This window comes from Pecten maximus, chromosome 16 (genome assembly GCF_902652985.1).
Source record: "Pecten maximus chromosome 16, xPecMax1.1, whole genome shotgun sequence".
Lineage (NCBI taxonomy): Eukaryota > Metazoa > Mollusca > Bivalvia > Pectinida > Pectinidae > Pecten > Pecten maximus.
This window is the reverse complement of record NC_047030.1, coordinates 10,731,437-10,753,942: the sequence shown is the minus strand read 5'-3', so window position 1 is coordinate 10,753,942 and position 22,506 is coordinate 10,731,437. Positions and strand designations below refer to the sequence as shown.

General features: G+C 34.7%; 1 protein-coding gene across 1 annotated transcript; it reads left to right on the top strand.

The window, feature by feature from the left end:
• The first annotated feature begins 287 nt into the window (after positions 1-287).
• Positions 288-22,301, top strand: LOC117345104 (solute carrier family 2, facilitated glucose transporter member 1-like). The gene is made up of 11 exons (XM_033908057.1): positions 288-459; positions 3,091-3,192; positions 4,094-4,254; positions 4,836-4,960; positions 6,275-6,445; positions 7,385-7,492; positions 9,210-9,298; positions 12,168-12,266; positions 13,031-13,243; positions 14,226-14,429; positions 14,932-22,301. Exons 1-11 carry the CDS (start codon positions 334-336, stop codon positions 15,133-15,135), a joined length of 1,602 nt encoding a protein of 533 aa, XP_033763948.1. The 5' UTR covers positions 288-333; the 3' UTR covers positions 15,136-22,301.
• Positions 22,302-22,506: the final 205 nt, after the last annotated feature.

Below are 22,506 nucleotides of genomic sequence, written 5' to 3'. Positions count from 1 at the left end.
TTAGAAGAGTGCAAATCGAACGGGGCTCTGAGTTATTTCCCTGTATGCAGGGAGCAGATAGTGCTGACTTTGAGGGGCACTAAAAGGGCACCCTCAAATCTGCTCCAAAATAATGATTTTTTTTCAATGTTTTATAAACGTCCGTGGGTATTTACATGATAGTTGATGCAAAATAAACAAAAAACTTAAATTATGCCATTTTGAACATTGAATTTTACGATAAACTGTAATTCTTTTGAGCACGTGATCATGTGACAGCCATGTGACTTTATTAGGCCAAATAAAAATGGCGGTGATAATAGTGTCAACGCAACACTAGCTGTCATTGTGAATATGGAACGAAAACCGCTGCTGAATAATGACGGCGACAGCGATGTCAGTGATTTGGAGAAGACATTCGATTTCAGGAGAGATAGTGATGGTGGCATTAACGCAATCTCAGTGACAATAGACAAGAAGGTACCTGTACATGAACTTCTACCATATTTACAAGTACATTGTCCTACTTTAATCTTTATCGTTTACAGTACAGTAGTACTTGTTATACAGCATGGCTAGACGAGTATTTATGTCAATGTATTAAGCCTCGGAAGCTGACCGTGCGTTTGCCAACATTTTTTTTATAAAATGTATGCAAGCGACACATGAAACTTGCTAGGGTTTTGAATCAAAATTATATAATTACCGTGGTTGTACGAAGATTTTTTTTCTATGCTAAAGCCCAAACAAAACAAGCTAGCTAGGGCCGCAATATGTTCAGATGTTGTATATAAACCATAAAGTAGCTCCATCAAGTTTCAGGTATCGCCATTGGTGTAAAAACAATCTTGGTCTAGTAGGTCTACTATAATGAACTTAAAATTTAATTCCCCAACAAATATGGGGGGAACTTAAAGACTTAAATATGTAGTGGAACTGGACCAGGTTAATCATTGGCAACCTGGTAACTTAAGTGCTAGAGCATCTGCATGGCTATAGTGTTAGAGGTCCTGGGTTTGAACTCGGAGCTGGCCATGCATTTTTCCACTCCTCTTACATTTGGTGCCTGTGACCAAACCTTGTTTCAAGTGAGATTAATACTTGATAATGATATACCTGAACCTGGGTTGTGATTTGTTTAGTCTTCGGGGGCTAAGACTTAAAAGGGAAGGGAAAAGTGTTGTTGAGCTGGACTGGGTCGATCATTCATGGCAACCTGAGGTAGCTCAGTGGTAGAGCATCCAGCTATATATATCTAGTGTTCGGAGGTCCCAGGTTTTAACCCCTATCTTGCCGTGCATTTTCCACTCCTCTTACAGATAAAAAACATATCCAGAAAGGCTCTGTATATCAAACAGGTACATGTATATCAGTTTCCATTTAAAAATTAATCTTTTCTTTTATCTATAACATTATTTTAATATTGATAGAATTTGAATTAAACATTTTTCACTCTCTGTTAATCATCATCATGAAATGGCATGGGCTAGTATGGCTGTAATTTTCACAAGCCTAAGCTGGAAATTTTGTAGCCCTGGATGTCAGGGTAGTGGATTTTTATGTCACCTGAGACAAAGTCGCAGTTGATCTAGTTTGATCATAGGGATGACCTTGAACTTCATTCTAGGTCACAGGGGCCAAATATGCTAAACATTTTAAACAACTTCTTCTTGATAACCAAAAGGCCCAGAGACCCAATATTAGATATGTAGCATGCTGGGATGAAACGGCTACAAAGTTTGTTTAAATGAATGACCCTGACCTTCATTCAAGGTCACAGGGGTCAAATATGCTAAAATCTTTAAACAGCTTCTTCTTAATAACCAAGAGGCCCAGAGACCTGATATTGGGTTTGTAGCATTTATGGGTAAAGGGCTATAATGACTGTTCAAATGAATGACCTTAACCTTCATTCATTATTCCGGGGGTCCAATATGACATAAATATATCAAAACTTAGTTGACGGTTAAGGCCCATGGGCCTCTTGTTACACCTTTTTAGCTGGTAGTTTAGAGTCCATTCTGTATAGTATTTTGGAATAAGTTGACATACATGTATATACCAGTGTACATGTGCTAACTGGAATAGTCTACCACAACCTATTACATGTAACTCTATTGATTCTCCTCATTCCTTCAAATTCGTGCTCTCATATGTACAGGTTTATAAAACATAACAATTATACACAGTTTTTAACATGTGAAGCTCTCTCTCTCTCTCTCTCTCTCTTACCCTTCAGCTTGAAGTTGGACTGCAGTTAACTTTTAGACATAGATATGATTTTATCAGATACTGGAACACTGCCAAGTCTGGCTATAAATATATATCTATATATGTGTGTAATAGGGAAGGAGTATTATAATAAGTAATGAAAAATACTCTTCCCGCTCTGTAGCTTGAACTAGCGACCTTTCGCTCTCAAGGCAAATATTCTACCATTAATAGAAATTCCTGCTAGTCTGAGCTAGTAATTTGACGGTGAGATGACCTTATATTCTCTACTTTTACTTATGCAGACAGATTTGACTAGAGCCAGATTTGTTGATGCTCGACAAGCACCTGTATGTTTAGATAAAATGTTTACATCATGAACAGTGTGGGTCAAGTGTCTCCAGATGTGGGTCATACTGATATACATATGTACTGATATAATTTAATTTTACATTAAACATCTATAAACTTCTAGTAAGACAAGGATGACACAGTATTAACTCAGCTCAATAGAGTATAACTATTCTTTTTGTACTATCTCTAGATCAATGGCAATAAAAACTAAATACGATTGTTCTTTACTTTTTATCAGTGGAATGTTACCTCCAGTCTAGCCTTCAAACTAAATATGTTTTTTCTTTACTTACATGTATTCTCACTAAATGTTATTCCAGTCCAGCCTTAATTCACTTAATATCTTTTTTCTTTACTTTTTATCAGCGGAACCTCACCTCCAGTCTAATCTTGATTAAATATGTTTTTTCTTATTTACTTATTCTCAGCAGAATGTCACCTTCGTCTAGCCTTTAATAAATATGTTTTCTCTTTATTTTTTTCTCAGCGGAACATCACCTCCAGTCTAATCGTGATTAAATATGTTTTTTCTTTATTTATTTTCAGCGGACCGTCACCTCCAGTCTAGCCTTCGCTATAACCTCATGTACTCTCGGATCATCGTTTGTCGTTGGTTACAACACTGGCGTCCTGAATGAACCTGCTGAGGTAGTATACTCTACAGTTCTAAAACAGATTTTCCTGTAAAGTTAGAATAATAGTTTATACTGAACCTCTTGTCTAATTGTAACCCTGGTAAATACTAGCTGCTATATGTAAATTACCCTATTTGTTGATAAATGTCTAAAACTTAAAGGTATACAATGTACATGATGACTTTCGTTTAAATTGGAGCTTTTCTATTTTTTGGGTCAGATTATTGTAGTCGAATAACCGAAAAATACGACTTTTCCAACCCAATTAAACAATTTTTTTAAACATGATTCAAGAGAAAATGGTTTTGGTTTTTGAATTTTTACCCCAATAAACGAAATACCCTATTAAGCGTTACCTGATTAACTGGAATGTACTGTACATGTATATATATACTGCTCGGCATGAGATATCTTCTTTGTCAGTTGAGTGTAAGACTAGTTAACCAGAGGTCCAGGGTTCGATCCCCGGCAGATCTAGAGGCAGTGATTTGAATTTACGGGTCATGCACTCAGTCACATTGGTGCCCACAGGGGAAAACTCAGGATTGCTCCAATGTTATCACAAGAAAACTTGAAAGACTAGTTGGCCACAGGTCCAAGGTTTGATCCATAGCAGAGGCAGTGATTCAAGTTTAATGGCCATGCACATTGAGTTACTATTTAGTAACTGCAATATATTAAAAATGTATTCAGCCACACCATTCAGCAAGTTGCGATTGATTTAGGTTCCCATTCAGAAGAGAAAAAATCTTGATCTTAGCCTGAAAAATGTATGAAATTCGGTCTTTTATTAGAACAGAAACTCGGAAAGAAAATAAACTATATATATATACGAATTGATTGAGAAGCTGATTAATATAATCTATATAAATGCAACATTTTCAGTACTGTACTTAAGTTTGATTGTGTTGTAGGTGATCCAAGACTTCTACAACAGCACATACTACAACAGAAATGGAGAATACATGTCCTCCTCCCTTCTCACTCTCCTTTGGTCATTAACTGTGTCCATCTTCGCCATCGGGGGCATGATAGGGGGACTATCAGGAGGCTATGTGGCCAACAGATTTGGCAGGTATTAACTCATAATGTTAAAAAGTGATGTGTGAACCTTTCAGATGGCCATCAAAAGTTAACAGGACTGAGGAGTATTATTATCATAGTTATGACAACGCCCATCAAAGATAAACTTTTGCTCAGCTGAACATCTCCTCTATTAATATCTAACCTATCTCTTCGAAAAATTTGCTACCTGTGTTTTCCTGCTTAGCATTTTGATTCAACAATTTTTGTAAGAGTTATTGCCCTTTGTTTATTTTAGTGTATTCTCTCTAAGTTTTTGACAGATTTCTTTGAAACCTCATATAAGGCTTACTAAAGAGTTATTTCCCGATGTTTATTTCACTATTTTTGATATTGTCCAAAAATCATCTGAATTTTTAAACCATTTATTTAACCACATGTTTAGTTTGAACCCACATGTACAGCAAGCTCTCTTATCTATGTCTGCATAATCAGATCTGACATAATGACAGCTATAAAAAAAATCATCTTTGCATGTCGAATGTGCATTATATATGATGAGTCTGATATTATTTATAATGATTAAGTTAAATTGTATTTCTGAACTACTGTTAATATGTTTTATGTTTCCAGGAAAGGAGGCCTTCTGAGAAATAACCTCCTCAATTTGATAGCGAGTGGCCTGCTTATTTTCTCCAAGTTTGCCAAATCGTATGAAATGCTCATAGCTGGCAGATTTGTAGCTGGACTATGTTCTGGTATGTACTACATGTATATATATATAAACCCTATCAACACTTCCAGGACACTGTTTATTAACTCTGATCTGAAATGCTGATAGCAAGTGATCGATGGTGATAGATTGAAATTTCCTGATCATCAGTTTTGTCTGTCCAATCAGTGATTAATTAAATTTGATTAATTTAATGTTATCTTTCTTTCAAATTGATATGTAAATATTTTTTACATTTCCTCGTTGTGCTTACTATGCTGTTCCAGTCATCTAGACACTTGTATTTTATATGTAATATAAACGATAACCACAACCAAGCAATCAAATGTGACAACTTAATTAAGTAGTCTTTCATTTATCATGATGTTGAAAATTGGTTACAGATTTCTCACATGATTAATTGGCTAACACCTGAAATAATTGATTATTGACGAACTTGATTAATCAGAACACCACTACTGATAGCAAATTCAAAACATGATGCTAATTTTCAACATCAATTTTGCTGTGTACATTGTATTCTAATTTACAATCAGTGATTATTTTTAGGTCATCCTGACCCAAAGGATGACCTATAGCCATCATGCTTCGTCCGTCATCATCTGCCTAACTTACTTAAAATTATCCTTGAAGGGTCCTAACTAAATATAAGTGCTGTTAATTTTTGGGTCAGTCCAGAATCCAAGATGGCCACAATTGTACATCTTGAAAAACACATTTTGAGCTTCTCCTGTTTCAATGGTGCCATTGAGCTGAAAATTGGCTGGAATGTTAAGGAAGGGGAGCTAACAAAGTGTTGTTATTTTTCAGCCTTGTAAAAATCTTTGACATGGCAACCATTACAGCCATTTTGTAGCATGATTGTGCAGTCATGGTGTTCCTGAAAAACACATGTTTTAAACTTCTTCTCAAGTTCCACCAGTGGGATTCAGTTTTATCTTACCTGAAATAATCCTGAGATGGCCCTGACCAAGTGCTGTTGTTTTTGGGTCGGCCTGAAATCCAAGATGATCGCCATGGCTATGATAATACCACTATACTTGCTACTGAGTAGGTATACTCAGGATCGAGTCTTTTAGAGTCAGATGACCGTTAAGGCCCATGGGCCACTTGTTCAGTATAACAGACGCAATATAAACACCAGAACATTTTGGAAAGTCATTCTCTAACGTAAGACAGGCTAGGTTGAGAGGGAATTAGAGAGGACCCAATTTTTTTAATGTTACAGTTACCAATACCATTAAATCTGCCTTGATGTTAAAATTTCAGGTTAAGTTACAATTTCATGACAGCACCTTCTCACTTAATTCACTTTGTCATTTATGTTGTTATATTTCAGGTATAGCTACCGCCATTGTGCCCCTTTATCTGTCCGAGACGGCCCCCATCTCCGTACGTGGACTGGCTGGCACATTTAACCAGCTGGCCATTTGTCTGGGTATACTCGTCGCACAGATAATAGGACTGGAAAAACTTCTATCTACACCAGACTTGTGGCCCTATTTACTAGGTAAGGGTGTTCAACAAGCTTCAATTTCGTTTACACATGATTTACGTATGTAGTTATACTTATATCATAATTATAATAATACATAATTTAACAACTTTCGTTAGAGCCCGGTAAGGAATGAATGTGCCATAGCTATTGTATATACCGGTAAACAGTGTTTGTCCATCTGTCTGTCCATCGGTGCTCTGATCGATGTTCAATAGTGATTAGATATCTCGTTCCTGGTTTATGCTGAAGTCTCTTGATCATAAAGCAGGACTATGAGGAAAAATCATTATTCAAACTTTACTGTTTATTTTGTAGAAAAAACAAGTAATTATTATTTTATTGGTGCACAATATCTTTTTAAGAATATTAATTGTGGCAGGATTGAATTTTATTGAATGTATTTGTTTAGTTGCATAAAGTTATATTAACGTTATGTCCAGCTGTATAGAGGTCAAGTCTAAAAGTGTGACGTCATTATGTATATGATATCATGGTTGGAAACCAAAAGACAAGAGTAGATCTCGAGTCTCCTCTGTTTCGAATGATGAGTACTAATTTGATAACAAAGTTTATATGCTTGACTTATTTAGGTTGTCAGTCGACATATATCTGTTATACATAATGAATATCCAACAGTTAAAACTATTTTTGATAATATTGGCTACATTTTGAATATCATTGCTGCAAATTTAATAAAATCTCTTTCCTCTTGTTGTACAGTACATTTGTGTTTTAGACTGATATTATGTAGAACTAATACTACAGTCAAACTTCGTTATTACAAACTCTGATAATTCAAAAACTCTGCTTAACTCAAAGTAAAAATTCAGTTGTGATAGTTAAAATTCTATATCATATTACTCAATCACCTTAAATTCTTGAGATATCTCAAAGTATTTTTGAAGTATAAAACTGACCTCTTGAACTTGTATTGGACATGTTATGTTTTAGGCGGCACACTTGTACCAATGGTGTTCCAGTTATTGACCTTACCATGCTGTGTAGAAAGCCCAAGTTACTTGATGATCAACAAAGACAGTGAGAATATGGCAGAGCGAGGTAACATTCTCAGTAATACACTGTGTAGACAGTGGGTATTGTATTGATTGATGGCAGAGCGAGGTAACATTCTCAGTAATACACTGTGTAGACTGTGGATATTGTATTGTTTTATGGCAGAGCGAGGTAACATTCTCAGTAATACACTGAATAGACTGTGGGTATTGTATTGTTTTATGGCAGAGCGTGGTAACATTCTCAGTAATACACTGTGTAGACTGTGGGTATTGTAATGTTTTATATATGGCAGAGCGAGGTAACATTCTCAGTAATACACCGTGTAGACTGTCGGTATTGTATTGTTTTATGGCAGAGCGAGGTAACATTCTCAGTAATACACTGTGTAGACTGTGGGTATTGTATTGTTTTATGGCAGAGCGAGGTAACATTCTCAGTAATACACCGTGTAGACAGTGGGTATTGTATTGTTTTATGGCAGAGCGAGGTAACATTCTCAGTAATACACCGTATAGACTGTGGGTATTGTATTGTTTTATGGCAAAGCGAGGTAACATTCTCAGTAATACACTGTATAGACTGTGGGTATTGTATTGTTTTATGGCAGAGCGAGGTAACATTCTCAGTAATACACCGTGTAGACTGTGGGTATTGTATTGTTTTATGGCAGAGCGAGGTAACATTCTCAGTAATACACTGTGTAGACTGTGGGTATTGTATTGTTTTATGGCAGAGCGAGGTAACATTCTCAGTAATACACCGTGTAGACTGTGGGTATTGTATTGTTTTATGGCAGAGCGAGGTAACATTCTCAGTAATACACCGTGTAGACAGTGGGTATTGTATTGTTTTATGGCAGAGCGAGGTAACATTCTCAGTAATACACCGTATAGACTGTGGGTATTGTATTGTTTTATGGCAGAGCGAGGTAACATTCTCAGTAATACACCGTGTAGACTGTGGGTATTGTATTGTTTTATGGCAGAGCGAGGTAACATTCTCAGTAATACACTGTGTAGACTGTGGGTATTGTATTGTTTTATGGCAGAGTGAGGTAACATTCTCAGTAATACACTGTATAGACTGTGGGTATTGTATTGTTTTATGGCAGAGCAAGATAACATTCTCAGTAATACACCGTGTAGACAGTGGGTATTGTATTGGATTTTATTGTATTGACAAGGACAATTTAAGTCATTTAGGGCCAAAGACTGTTGTGGGAACTAATTTTTTCATTAAGTTGATTTTTATGGGGCTACAAGGTCTGGTGTCTGTAAGTATGTCTGTCTGTCTGTGAGTATGGGTGTCTGTCTGTGAGTACGTCTGTCTGTCTGTGGGTATGGATGTCTGTCTGTCCATAGTAAGAAGTTTGTAAGTATTATGATCTCATGAACTCCTGGCAGATTTAATTATTTGTACACCACCTGTTTACAGATTATTGTATTCATCAGTCAAGGATAAACCTAGCTATCAAAGGTCACACTTGACCACCCTGAAAATATTAGAGCAATAATTGTACATATACTAGGTAACCTTGTGCATATGCCATTTCCTGTCTGAGAGGGGGCAGGCAGCTCATTATCCTATTTTTATCTCCAGAATACTTTTTCATATTATGGAATTAATAACAAATTGCTGACAAATTACTTTTTTGAAATACAAAATGGTTTTATAGAATATGATGCTTGTTTATCTGTGTAAAAACAACATTATTTATTTTAATATCATTTAATTCATCAAATCAAATATTTTTTTCTAGCTCTGGTTTGGCTGAGAAAAGATACAGATGTGTATGATGAGATTGAGGAGATGAAAGCAGAAATAGAAAAATCAAAACGGGCCACAAAGGTAATTAAGAAATTGTTAAACATTCTATCAATTGGACTTTTGATGTATTAGGCAAGGAAATCAAAACGGGCCACAAAGGTAATTAAGAAATTGTTAAACATTCTATCAATTGGACTTTTGATGTATTAGGCAAGGAAATCAAAACGGGCCACAAAGGTAATTAGGAAATTGTTAAACATTCTATCATAATTACCTCTCAAACAGTCTGCTGTAATAATTGAACTATTGATGTATTAGGCAAGGAAATCCAAATTGGCCACAAAGGTAATTATTATAACAACTTTGAGTTAGATCATCAGATAATTTCATAGCCCATATTGCATGATTCATGGGAGTTGCAGGTACAATTCCTGGAGGAGGCAAACTGTCACATTCAGGGCCATTGAACACTACATGTGCATGCTTGACCTAACAGAAATTAAGATGTTACATTTAGGGAGGTAGATACTGGGTTGATGTTGTGTTTGAGGAGAACATAGTTAAAAAAAGGGGGGAGAAATATGGAAGGTTTTATTTGTATGTAGTGTTCACGGGTGTATGATCACCTTCAGACTTTGCTCGAGAGTGATTTCCCTTTATCAGTAGAGTGGAAGACTGGCAAGCTGTAGTGCTCGAGAGTGATTTCCCTTTATCAGTACAGTCCTCGAGAGTGATTTCCCTTTATCAGTACAGTCCTCGAGAGTGATTTCCCTTTAACAGTAGAGTGGAAGACTGGCAAGCTGTAGTGCTCGAGAGTGATTTCCCTTTATCAGTACAGTCCTCGAGAGTGATTTCCCTTTATCAGTAGAGTCCTCGAGAGTGATTTCCCTTTATCAGTAGAGTGGAAGACTGGCAAGCTGTAGTGCTCGAGAGTGATTTCCCTTTATCAGTACAGTCCTCGAGAGTGATTTCCCTTTAACAGTAGAGTGGAAGACTGGCAAGCTGTAGTGCTCGAGAGTGATTTCCCTTTATCAGTACAGTCCTCGAGAGTGATTTCCCTTTATCAGTAGAGTCCTCGAGAGTGATTTCCCTTTATCAGTAGAGTCCTCGAGAGTGATTTCCCTTTATCAGTAGAGTCCTCGAGAGTGATTTCCCTTTATCAGTAGAGTGGAAGACTGGCAAGCTGTAGGGATTGTGGATCCAATTCCTGTAACATACAAGTGCTAATGGCTTCAACTGTCCTCCTAGACTAATAGGTCTCATAGACTGGAAAACTATAGTATATTTTATAATAGTCCCATTATAGCACAATTTCCCAATAGTGGTTTACTGCCTTATAAGCTGCCCATAATGCAGTAGCCCCAGCCATATCTCTGATGTAGTATATTTATCCCAACAGTCAATAACTAAAATTATTTACTTACCTTCTTCTCATTGTCTTTCTGAATTTCCTTGCCCCATCCAGAAGTTGTTACCCTCCCAATAGTCTGAATTCTGGAGTCCCGTCAAAAAGTTGTGACCATTCGAAAGTCGAAATCAGGAGTCCCATCCAGAAAATGTGACCCTTCCATTAGCCATTTGTATTCTCATAGTACATAGCACAAAGTTCGGGTTTTTGTAGCCTTGTAATGAACTAAGCCTAGTTACCCACGCTCAGTGCCTCTAATACATATACAAATGGCTATGGTAGCTCAGTTGTTTAGAGGTGAAAATCATTGGTGCACGGTTCGACGCTCCCTGCCCATGGTGATCTCTGTTTCTCGGGAAGCTGAGAAACATATCGGTCTATGCAGATGTGGTTGTGTCCTTGTGCATGACACTTTTGCCTGATTGCTCTGGATATCATGTGACAGGTATCACATACTGTAAATCACTTATATTTCGCGTGGGATTTATTTTCGCGTTAATTCGCGAGGAGAATCAAACGCGAATTCAAATCCCTCGCGAATATTTGTATCAGAATGACAAGAATACTAAGTGGCGTCCATTTTGAATCTACCGTAATCTTTAGTTGGTGAGCAAACATCGCCGTTAAAATACTGATAGAATGATAAATTATATACTTATATCAGAGTGTGTTTTTATATTACAAAACACCAAAATTTCACACACTCAAAAAAAACCCACTGAACATGTACACTTATAGTGTGGTTGAACTCCGACTTCATTAACCACATGTAAAACGTAGTCTAGAAGTTAATTTAAGTTTAAAAATTACGGTCCCGAGGATCCCGGATGGTCACCTGGAATACGTCGTACGTTATTACCCACGCTGTTGTAAGTTATGTAAGGTTACATGTATACATAGCACTTCACATCGCTTGATTCTCAAAAAGATATTTACCATAACAAAGTTGAAATCAAACAAATTATTTATTTAATTCAAACATTCAGAGCAAATAATCATCTGGAGTATAAATCATTCACAATAGACTGTCCCGAGAACTGTTCATCGGTATCAGTGTATACACACGTACGTTAATTACAATGTACGTTAACTCACAACCTATTGTAGTCCCGTCATCTTCCAGGCACCATTTAGAATGTATACAGGTACGGTAAATACAATTCAGTATGGCCAGACACCGATATCACATGAATGAATCACATGACTTTTCATGTACTGTCCCATGACTCTCATAAACAAAATGGCTACCAACATGGAAAAATCGCCGATCTGTTAACGTCATTCGCGAATTTAAAGTCATTATGAGATCAGAATTCGCGAAATTATGTATTCGCGAATAAGTCAAATTAGGTGAGTTCGCGAAATTAAGTACTCGCGAAATATAAGTGATTTACAGTATGTTGTTCAGTGAGGGAGCCACCATCTACTACAAGGAGACCTCTCCTCAAAATAACCCTGGCTGTTCACGGGGTGATAAACCTAACAAAAAACAAACTATACATATGCTATGTTGTGTTAAGTCCTTATTTGCTTGTGTTGCAGTTCCACTTCACAGATTTGTTTAAACACCAAGAACTCCTCACCCCGCTGATTATAAGTCTGGTCCTGCAGCTGTCTCAGCAGTTCAGTGGCATCAATGCTGTAAGTACTAAAACCATTTCAGAACACCAGTGGTCATTTGTTCAAAATTCAGTTATGTACCTGTACATACAAACTTTTCTTGACATAAGCAATCATTTCATTAAAGTTCATTTATCTAATGAGCATGAATCCTCCAGTTCGAACACATGATTTTCAATGAAAATAATAATGTTCTACCTAGTGATAATAATCGAATGATTACGACCATTGAAATAATGTGTTTTGTATTTGAAATATTGGCCATAGATAGCTCAGAATTACAGGTTACAAAACTTGGTTGGACATCAGTAATCATGTTGCAATTTGTAAATGAACTTTCTAAATACTGTTAATCCATTTATATATATATAAAAGGGAAGGCACATTGAAAAAAGCCACTTAGAGTGACGTCTGTCCAATAAAATCACAATACACATACATAGTTTTAAGGAGTTTGAATAAAGTTAGAACATTTTAGACTTATTCCTAGAAAAGTCACAGATACACATTAATTAACAAATAGATGATGGAAAGGCAATATTGTATCAAAAGGCACATGATCAAGTTTATAGGGTGGAGAACTTTTGTGAAAGAAATGATTATAAGGGATGTATATGTTTGTTAATGATCTGTTCCTATGATAAATAACAAGAAACTGCAACTGAAAAAAGTGCAGAAAAGAAATTGGAGGCCTGCTTTATTGGATATTCCATAGAGAACACTTTAATTAAAATCACCTAAAATTGAAATTGTATGTCTTGACCTCTGTATTTGTTTTATCGAAGGTGATTTATTATTCCACCCTGATATTTGAGAGTGCTGGACTCTCGGAGTCCAACGCCCAGTATGCCACGCTGGGAACAGGTGCAGTCAACGTCTTAATGACGTTTGTCTCGGCTAACATTATGGACAAAGTTGGAAGGAGGACGCTGCATCTGATCGGACTCGGAGGAATGCTGGTGTTCAGTGTTATTCTGTCGGTAGCGTTGATATTCCAGGTAAGCTGACCTTTTAGGAGTCAAATAAGTAATATTCAGGTGAAAGTCAAACTAAAAAGAAAAATCTTAATTAAATTTCTTTGTACAGTACTAGTATTTTAGTATGTTTCTCTGTTTTCTCTCTGCTCTTCACATATTATTCTATTAAAGAGATGAAAATTAAAAATGCTGAGATTTTTTGTTTTTGTCCGATATGGTCAAAACTTTAAGTATTTAGGTCATACATAAGATATAATCCGATAAGATAAATTTTAAATTGAATATAAAGGTTGGTATTTATGAAAAAATAGAGCATAAGCTCTGAAGCACTTTTGACCAACCCAGACACATTATACACATACACAACTACAGGGTACATAAAACATGATTATAAATACAACTTACATAGTGTTGACAACGTTGTAGTAAAAATACCTTTTTTTTGTAAGACTAAGTGTGAACTATATTTATCGATAGAAAATAAAATTCCAATCAGATTTAATCAATTCTATTTGGAAATTATCGAGACATAGATAGTAAAGACTAATAGAATCTTTCACCCCTTTTGGGGTGAGATAGGGGGATCTCAACCCGAGGAGGGAGATTGTTAAATTCCCAAACATGAGGCTTGCAGCAACACTTGGACGGCGGATGACAGTTGGGATAAGGCTGCAGCAGATGCTTTACACCTTACGATGTTGATTTCATGCAAAATTTAGTTCTGATTAGCTTGTCAAAAAGAACACCAAACACTCGGTTAACTCTGATAATTAACACTTATTTTAATTTCTTTTGTGAATAATATTCATATTTAGCATTCAAACGTTCCGGGTTAGGTCATAGTGATGTCACCCTATTGAGAACAAGAGCACGTTCAAAGAGCATGTGTAGCTTGTCTTTTCCCTAGAGTGAGAAAGAAAATCTCACCCCAGTAAAACTGCGGATATCCCTGTCCAGGGTGAGAGAAATTTTTATCTTTTTTTTTCTCCTTCATATTTTACAGAATGATGCTTCCTGGCTATCCTACATCAGTATCATTGCTGTTATGGCCTACATCGTCTCCTTTGCCACAGGCCCAGGGTCCATACCATGGTTTTATGTCGCTGAATTATTTGCTCAAGGACCAAGGTCAGCTGCGGTCAGTTTATCTGTACTGACCAACTGGCTGGCAAACTTCACTGTTGGAGTTTCGTACCCAGAAATTCAGGTAAGTTGATAGTTGTAAAACTTGTTACCCAGAAATTCAGGTAAGTTGATAATTGTAAAACTTGTTAACCAGAAATTCAGGTAAGTTGATAGTTGTAAAACTTGTTACCCAGAAATTCAGGTAAGTTGATAATTGTAAAACTTGTTACCCAGAAATTCAGGTACTAATTAAAGTTGATAATTCTTAAAGTTGATAATACTGCCTTCATGTGTGTATTTTAGCTGAGTCAAGGCAAACATGGATTTAGCCAGTTTCATATTAAGTTATGTACTGTTACATGTATAGGGGAGTGAATAAAGAAGGGGTATATAATTGATACACATAACCCTATCTCTCAAGTATGTATAGCTAGTGCGCCTACAATTAGTGTATACAGTACCTGTAGTCGTTACTTTGGTACCGCAATCAATACTTCTGGGACAATAGTGCCAAAAGGTATCTCCTCTTATAAATCAAGGTTGGTTAAACGTTTGATAAGGTGGATATTTTTTGTGTTTTGCAGAAAGAGATCACAAGCTATTCTTTCCTACCCTTCGTGGGAATGCTGGTATTTTTTTGGTTATTCACATTTTTCAAAGTTCCCGAGACCAAAGGAAAGACTATTGATGAGATAACATCTTCATTTAAACCTGACAAAGATAAACAGATCCAGAGCCAAGAAAGTGATGGCTACCAACGCCTGAAGGAAGACAACGGCTATTCTTGATTTAGAGTCAGAAAACCAGTAATATGACGTATATTATGTTTAAAATTCCATTGTTTTATGATGTACACCTGTCAAAATATTGATGAGGGATATGTGGTATTGAGAATGTCAATAAGACTATTAATAGAATTTCTCTCCATCTGCCTTCCCTTAGTTTTTATAAAATGACTTAATATGTAATTATTTATTTGGTTTTGAATAGTGAGCATGTGCAATATACAATCATGATAAAAGGATTAAATGAAGTTCACATATTCAGATTAGAATTTTTTTTCAATGTAATCAATATAATTTAGATAAATGTAATATTAAACCAGTTTCTGATGAGCCTTCAATATGAGCATTATGACCACATTCAAAGAAAAGAAATTGTTTTTACATATTACTTGATTAGCATACTGCACTTTGATTTGTTGATGGTTTCTATTCAGTAAATCAATAAATCAAACATGGTCAGTAGTACTAGTTTTACTGTTAAACAAGATAGGTACAAAGAGAAAGGCTAAGTTTAGATTACATTACGATGTACATTTATAGATAGAGAAGTCCGCAGAAATACTTTTTATTTTTGATGTAATGTGGATTTGGTAATCATTGGGTAAGGAAAGCATTACGTTTACCATCATATTTCTGTGGTTTGGGATCTGGACAGATAGAGTTATTTGCTATCCAACTTGATCACTGATACTTAAGAGAAATGACATGTGTTAATGTACTTAAATATATGTTATCAGAAATGTTATCATCTGTATTCTGAGATAAATGTCATCATAGTTTCCATTTCCGCATATCCCAGAAATCTATTTTTACAAATATTCATGGTACAAATGCATTTTCTTGTTACCCTGACATTCTAAATTTTTATTCTGATTATTTATTACAATAACTGTATGCACCAGGAAAATTTGAAGTGTGTCTCTTTGTTTACTATGAATTATAAATAAGTGGAACAGGGACAGATTTCTGGAGACTGACTAAAAATCTGGTGGAAATTTTCAGAGTTTCATTTGATTCAAAAGATTTCTACCTATGCAAATCTCGTCCTAAACAATGCTTCCATGTCGCCAAAATTTACTTGTTAATTGCTGTCTTTGTTATTTTCAAAGGTTGACTTAATATATTGTTCTGGACAAATTTGTACAGTTGTACTCTTCTACAGTGTGTATAAGTTTGATAGTTCTTTAATTTTGAATTGCCAGGTTCCGATAAGTTCTGATGGTTTAGGAAGATTGTCATGACATGTTGGAATATCTAAAAAATATTAATATTTTTTGGTGATTTTCTGACATAAATGTTTTGTGCCAACTCTTTTATAAGCAATGTGTTTGTGTATACATCATATCGATGTGTCTGGTTTTGCATGAAAAACTAGATTTATTTACATGGCTATAAGTAGTTCGGATTTTCATGGGATAAAACAGTCCCAAAATTCATTACCTCAAATGTGTTCACCTCATCCAAAATCAATTTAACTCTATCTACATGTGAAAAAAAATACTTACACAATTTCCTGATTAGATACTAGTTTCATTAACACTCTGTATCACAATCTTAAAACTTTAGGTCCTATCCTTTACCAGTCAAAATAGGGGAGAAAAAGCCTTGGTGTGGTAGAAATGAACATTGCCTTTAAAACCAAGAATTGGAAATTAAATAATCATGTAAAATCAAAACTATCTTCAAAATTTGAAATGTTCTATTTCACAAAATGGTTGTGCAATACGGGTATTACTTAGGACAAAGCAGAGGTAATCATATTTGCTGGAAGAGCTACATGTAGCTTCTGTCGAAGCGGAAAAGCATTTGATACTTTTGTTCTTGACTGATTTTAACTTTTTTTTGGTAAAAGGATTAAGAAGTATGCAAAATTCAAAAACAGAGATCTATTATTATCAATAATTATTCTTAATATGTAGATTTCTGTCAAATATTCAAATTAAAGATTGAAAATAAAGGGGATGGAACCCAAACTATGGAGAGCTTATGGACACACCACCAATGTTGATTGTATCTTCTCTGTGATAGTGCTATTACGTATTAATTATTGCACACCTGTTCAGGTATAACCTGCTGTAGTAATGTATTCCTGTCGAAAGTGTGCCATTTGTCCAAAGTGAAATATGATATAATCTAGACCTACATATTATATCAAGGTATTGTAAATGATATTTACCTGTTACATATATATATGACAAGATGTGGACATATATCTTCATTTATGTTATTTACAAGTCTAGAAAAGTCAGCATTTTGTCAAATATTTTTCACAATTTTGTTTGTTGGACAACTGGGATTAAAACAAGACGTATATGTGTCTTTATGCAAATCATTACATTAGGTGGATCATGATATAAAGCAGAACATGATATTAAGTGAGACTTATAGATAGTTGTTGATATACAATTACATGATGTATAATTAATTATTACATGAGTATACACAGGTACACAAAGTGTATCTTTGACTATCACATAAAATATGGTGTAATAGATGTTTTATAAGATCAGATAGTGGATGGATACAGGCCAGCAATGCCTCCATAATCATATCTAATCTATTATCCTCTGTCCAATGAAGGTTGGTGAGGGATCCAATACAAATAGGTTCTGTCCTTCCGGGTTCTATCCTTCCGCAGAGTCTTTCCAGAGCATACGACCATTTCCAAAACTGTTAAAGATAACTTCTCAAAACTTTCTGAACACATCAATCAAAGCAGTTAAATTAGCGCCTTCTGCTATATAGGAGTTTGGATATTTCTTTGATTACCATGGAAACAAATACATGTTGTCAAAATCACAGATTTAAGCATTTTCAGAGTATGCGTATCTTAGAAACCCTTTCAAATCATTCCACCAAACTTTCTACACACATCAATTGAGGGGTTTTGAGGTGCATTCTGCTATAAAGACTAGTTTTTAGTTTTGATATTTCGCTGGTAACCATGGAAACGGTCAAATTCAAAGTGGATTTGAGTTGTACTACCTCCGATAATGTGGATTCCTCCACTGTGCACTATATGGCTCCAATGTGTTGATAAGACTTTAACCACCACTTCCAGTCCGTCCTTCATATTAACTTTTAAACATCCTACAAATGTATTAAATAATCTCAGCACGATATCATGTCTGTGACTGGGCTCGCTTGATGGAGGGTCTGAAAACATGTTCTTGTTGCGTTGAAAATTTGAATTACTGTGGACATTATAGTTAACTGTAACCTTTTTTAAATACATAGCTGGGAGTGAGTATTGCTATCTAATGACAACGTGACTTCTGGTATATAAAACACTATTCTATATTTATGATCGGTTGGAGATAACTTTCAGTATCATTTAAAAGAAAACATTACCTTACCATGTATATAATCAGCTTAATTAAGAAATGATGAAAAGTGCAAAAGAAAAATAATTGTACCTTACCATGTGTATACTCAGCTTAATTCAGAAATGATGAAAAGTGCAAAAGAAAAATAATTGAGTTTTGAAACCACAGGTCTGAAATGCACAAATACTGTACCAGACACACTGACTTGGCATGAATACCCATGGTATAAATGTAGACTGTGGATTGGGAATTCATGCCCTGTCCCTGTGGGACCAGGTATGAAAACCACATTAAGATTTTTTTTGTTTTTTGAATTGATGTAAAATGTTTTATCTCATCCATTATATATATATCTATAAGATAAAATCATTGTTGACTTTTAATTTATTTTTAATTAAAGTTGTTTACACCAGCTAGATAACATTACTATTTATATAATTAGCTGTTTGTAATGTCAAATTACCAATGGTGGTCTGTTTCTTTCAGGATTAATCATTGTTGAGGGTTAGAGGTCAAATTATCAGTTCATTGAAACATTGAGGACCTCACCACAAGGAATCCTTAATAATTAGTATTTTAATAGTTGAGCAGTGTATCAAGTGTTTATAATGAGATTATACTGAACATGTATAGAGTGTAGACACGTCTCAGCTGTAGTACATAAACTGTATGTAAACTATGTAATTTTGAATGAAATCAAGAGTTATGATATTATATTGGAAGAAATTATCTAAAAGTACTGTGCTTGAAAAGGAAAAAAAGTCTGAAGAGCTCGATCACATCGCTTTTTGGTGAATCATTAAGACCCTTGTTCAGAGTTTTTTTGTAAATGCTATTGCATCTGTCGGGATATTTATAAAAAAAATATTGTTTATATTAAGTATAATGTTTAATATTTATTTTAGATTGAGAAATCCTTTAATAAATATATACATGTACATATATAATATATGCTCAAATCAACTTAAATGGCATTTACACTTAGTTTATGCTTTTTTTTCACTTAATATGAACAGCCTGAAGTTTACTTCCAATGAAAATGAATTGTAGTTTTGCTGTTGGTATAGTCCAATGGCACATAATTTTACAGCTTTCCCAACATGTACATATACCTCCATTTTCCAGCTACTACAGCCATTCCATATCAGAATCTGTTTCATTGGGTATTATATTTATGTTATTTATACATGTATCAGTACAATGTGTGTGTTAATAATTAGATATCTAATGGTTGTGACATCATTGCTGGGGCATTAATACACAGCCGTCCGTTAAAAAAAATACACACTCTTTCGACTTCTTGAAATATTATTAGTGCATCGCAAACTTTAACTTAGCAATTTATTGAAGATTGTGAAAATTTTTTGGTGGCAATGTAATTTTAATAACCCACCAAGAGTTGTGGAGGGGAGGGGGTTGTCATTTTGTCAATGGAGGGACCTATTTTCCAAGATATTCCAAAAATGCATATAAAAACCTTTTTCTAAAGATATATAGCATTACACTCCATAAATTACCCCTTCCAAGCATTTTGTTATTCAGAGAAAATATATTCTGAATTCAAAAAAGTTTCTGAAGAGACCTACAATGTAATATTGGGAAAATGTTGCTTTTTAAAGAGTTGTACTAGATCATCAATAACCATATGGTCTATTCATATACAATCATTATGATTAGAAGTTATTTGACAAAATATTAAAATACACAATATCATAATCATATTTTCTGAATTTCAAAATATTGTTTGCAAGGAATTTATGGATGGCAGTTAATGTCATTTAAGGAGATCAATCAAGTACCGTACTATAAATAGACTACACAAATGTGAACACGGCAGAACTGTTCACTGTCTGAAACTTACTAATACAAATTTAAAGTGTGTTTCTTTTTGTTTTGTTTTTTTCTCTCTGTTATTTTTTATTAAAAAAATGAAAAGTACTTTTAACACAGTAGATACATGTAGTTAAATACAGATGATAATTTATATTTAAATATTTATAAGAAAACTATTACATGTAGTACTATTAGTGTATTTGATAGTATACAATGATGTATATTTTTTTATCCATTGATATTTTTCCTATTGATAATTTTCATTTCCATGTATAGGCCTATTTATTTAGTTTTTAAAATTTGCATGTTATTGACATATAAGAATTTTATATTTATTTTTTTTATACCAAATGCTCAGAACTCATTGTTCAATTATTGCAGTTATTGGTGTCCCCCTTGCAGGCCATTTAAGATGTGAAGTTGCACATGCCTATATTATAAAAAAATCTATAAATATGTATTTATGGGTTTTAAAACACTATTTACCTCATTTGATGTTTGTGAAGAATGCTAAATGGAGACAGCCAAATGGAGTCACACAGATAAAAGTGACGAGACTGCCCAGTATTCTGCTTATGAGTGCATGGTAACATATCTATTCGTGTAGGACCTGTAATGTACAAATGTAATGTTTACAAAATGTGGTTAGCTGTAAGGAATACTTTGAATTTTTGTTATAAGAGAAAGTCTTAGATTTATGATACGTTTTCATGAAATATTACGTACGACGGTACGCCTGATAATATTTTCAAACAATGCTTTTTACAGTTATAGTAATTTTGACTTATAGATATAGTATTATACTTCAAACTTAATCAAAACGAATTTGATGTCATTGTAAAAGTTGAAGGAGTAGTAGTGTGCAGCCAGCCGGGATCGAACCAGCGACCCTTGGCTTACTGGTCCGCCGCTCTACCCACTGACCTAAAGGGAAATTCCCCCTAGCCCAAAGCTAGAAGGCAACCATACAACTATGTACAGTGTTTACAATTAAAACCCGGCCTGCTACACCGTAAACAAAGCTTACAGCTGTCTGTTACAATTTGATAGATTTTATTAGTTGACAGTAAAATGGAGTTATGCCCCTTTTCATTTAATGTCAATCAATAGCTATAGTGACTATGGTCTAGCTAGAGTGGGAACTCACTTTGGTAACGTATATGTATAATGTGTATGTGGTATAAAAACAGGAAGGCACAATGTGTATGTCTTGTCGTCTATGGTTCAACCATTGCTTTCTTTGGTCCGACCATGGCATCTAGACTTCCTCTGCACATGAGTCACCATTTGAAAGCACTGTAGTGATTGGTTTTTGTTATAAATCCACATATGTAATTGTATTTGATGGGACAGCTAGCTACTGTCGTGGCGGAAAAGCATTTGATACTTTTGTCTTTAAAGGAAGACAAAAGTATCAAATCAAATGCTTTTCTCTACAACAGTGGCTAACAAAACAGCCTGGCTAAAGTAAAAAGTTGATGATCAAGCATGCCAAAAGTCACATTGCTGACCCATTTATTCAATTTCATATAGTATTAATCACTAAAAAGGCTATATGTATATGAATCTTCAATAAAGATAACCTCCCAACATATTTTGTGCCAAACACAGTGCTCTATTGCTAACATAACTAATTTACCACTCGAAGAAAATCAGAAAACCTCTGTTGATGGGCATGCTAACATTCCAAGCGGAAGTGAATGCTGCTGTATATTGTACACATTGAAATGTGGATATTGAATGTTTTTATAATGATATACGGACATATTTTGTTATCACTGAGCTTAGTTATGATTATAATTATAAACTAACTGTATAAACAATCATTGTATTTTTCCATTCTTATTGAGATGTAAACAGATTTGCAGTCTTTGTAAGAAGCTGCTCCATGGTGTCATTATTGCTTAAATAAAATGTAGAATATTTTTGAGTTTTTAACATCAAAATGATGTAAACATTTATAATAAAAATTTTAAATAAAGATGAACATTGAATTCCATATATAAGTCATTTTTTGTTATTGAAATTGTTCAAATTACAGCAGCCTTATATATTTTAATTTAGTACTATGCATATATAGATCACCCAACACAAGAACTCTATAGGCACACTGTATAGTTCGTTATATTCATGAGGGATTTTATATCACCATATTCACATTCAAAACTATAGTGCCAAAATAAAATGAACAGCAAACATTTATTTCTGAACACAA

Excerpts from the sequence above, each read along its gene's own strand:
- LOC117345104 (XM_033908057.1), top strand. The coding sequence starts at position 334 with ATGGAACGAAAACCGCTGCTGAATAATGACGGCGACAGCGATGTCAGT. Across the intron at positions 7,493-9,209 it reads TGAGAATATGGCAGAGCGAG|CTCTGGTTTGGCTGAGAAAA; the intron begins GTAACATTCTCA and ends ATTTTTTTCTAG. Across the intron at positions 13,244-14,225 it reads CGGTAGCGTTGATATTCCAG|AATGATGCTTCCTGGCTATC; the intron begins GTAAGCTGACCT and ends CATATTTTACAG.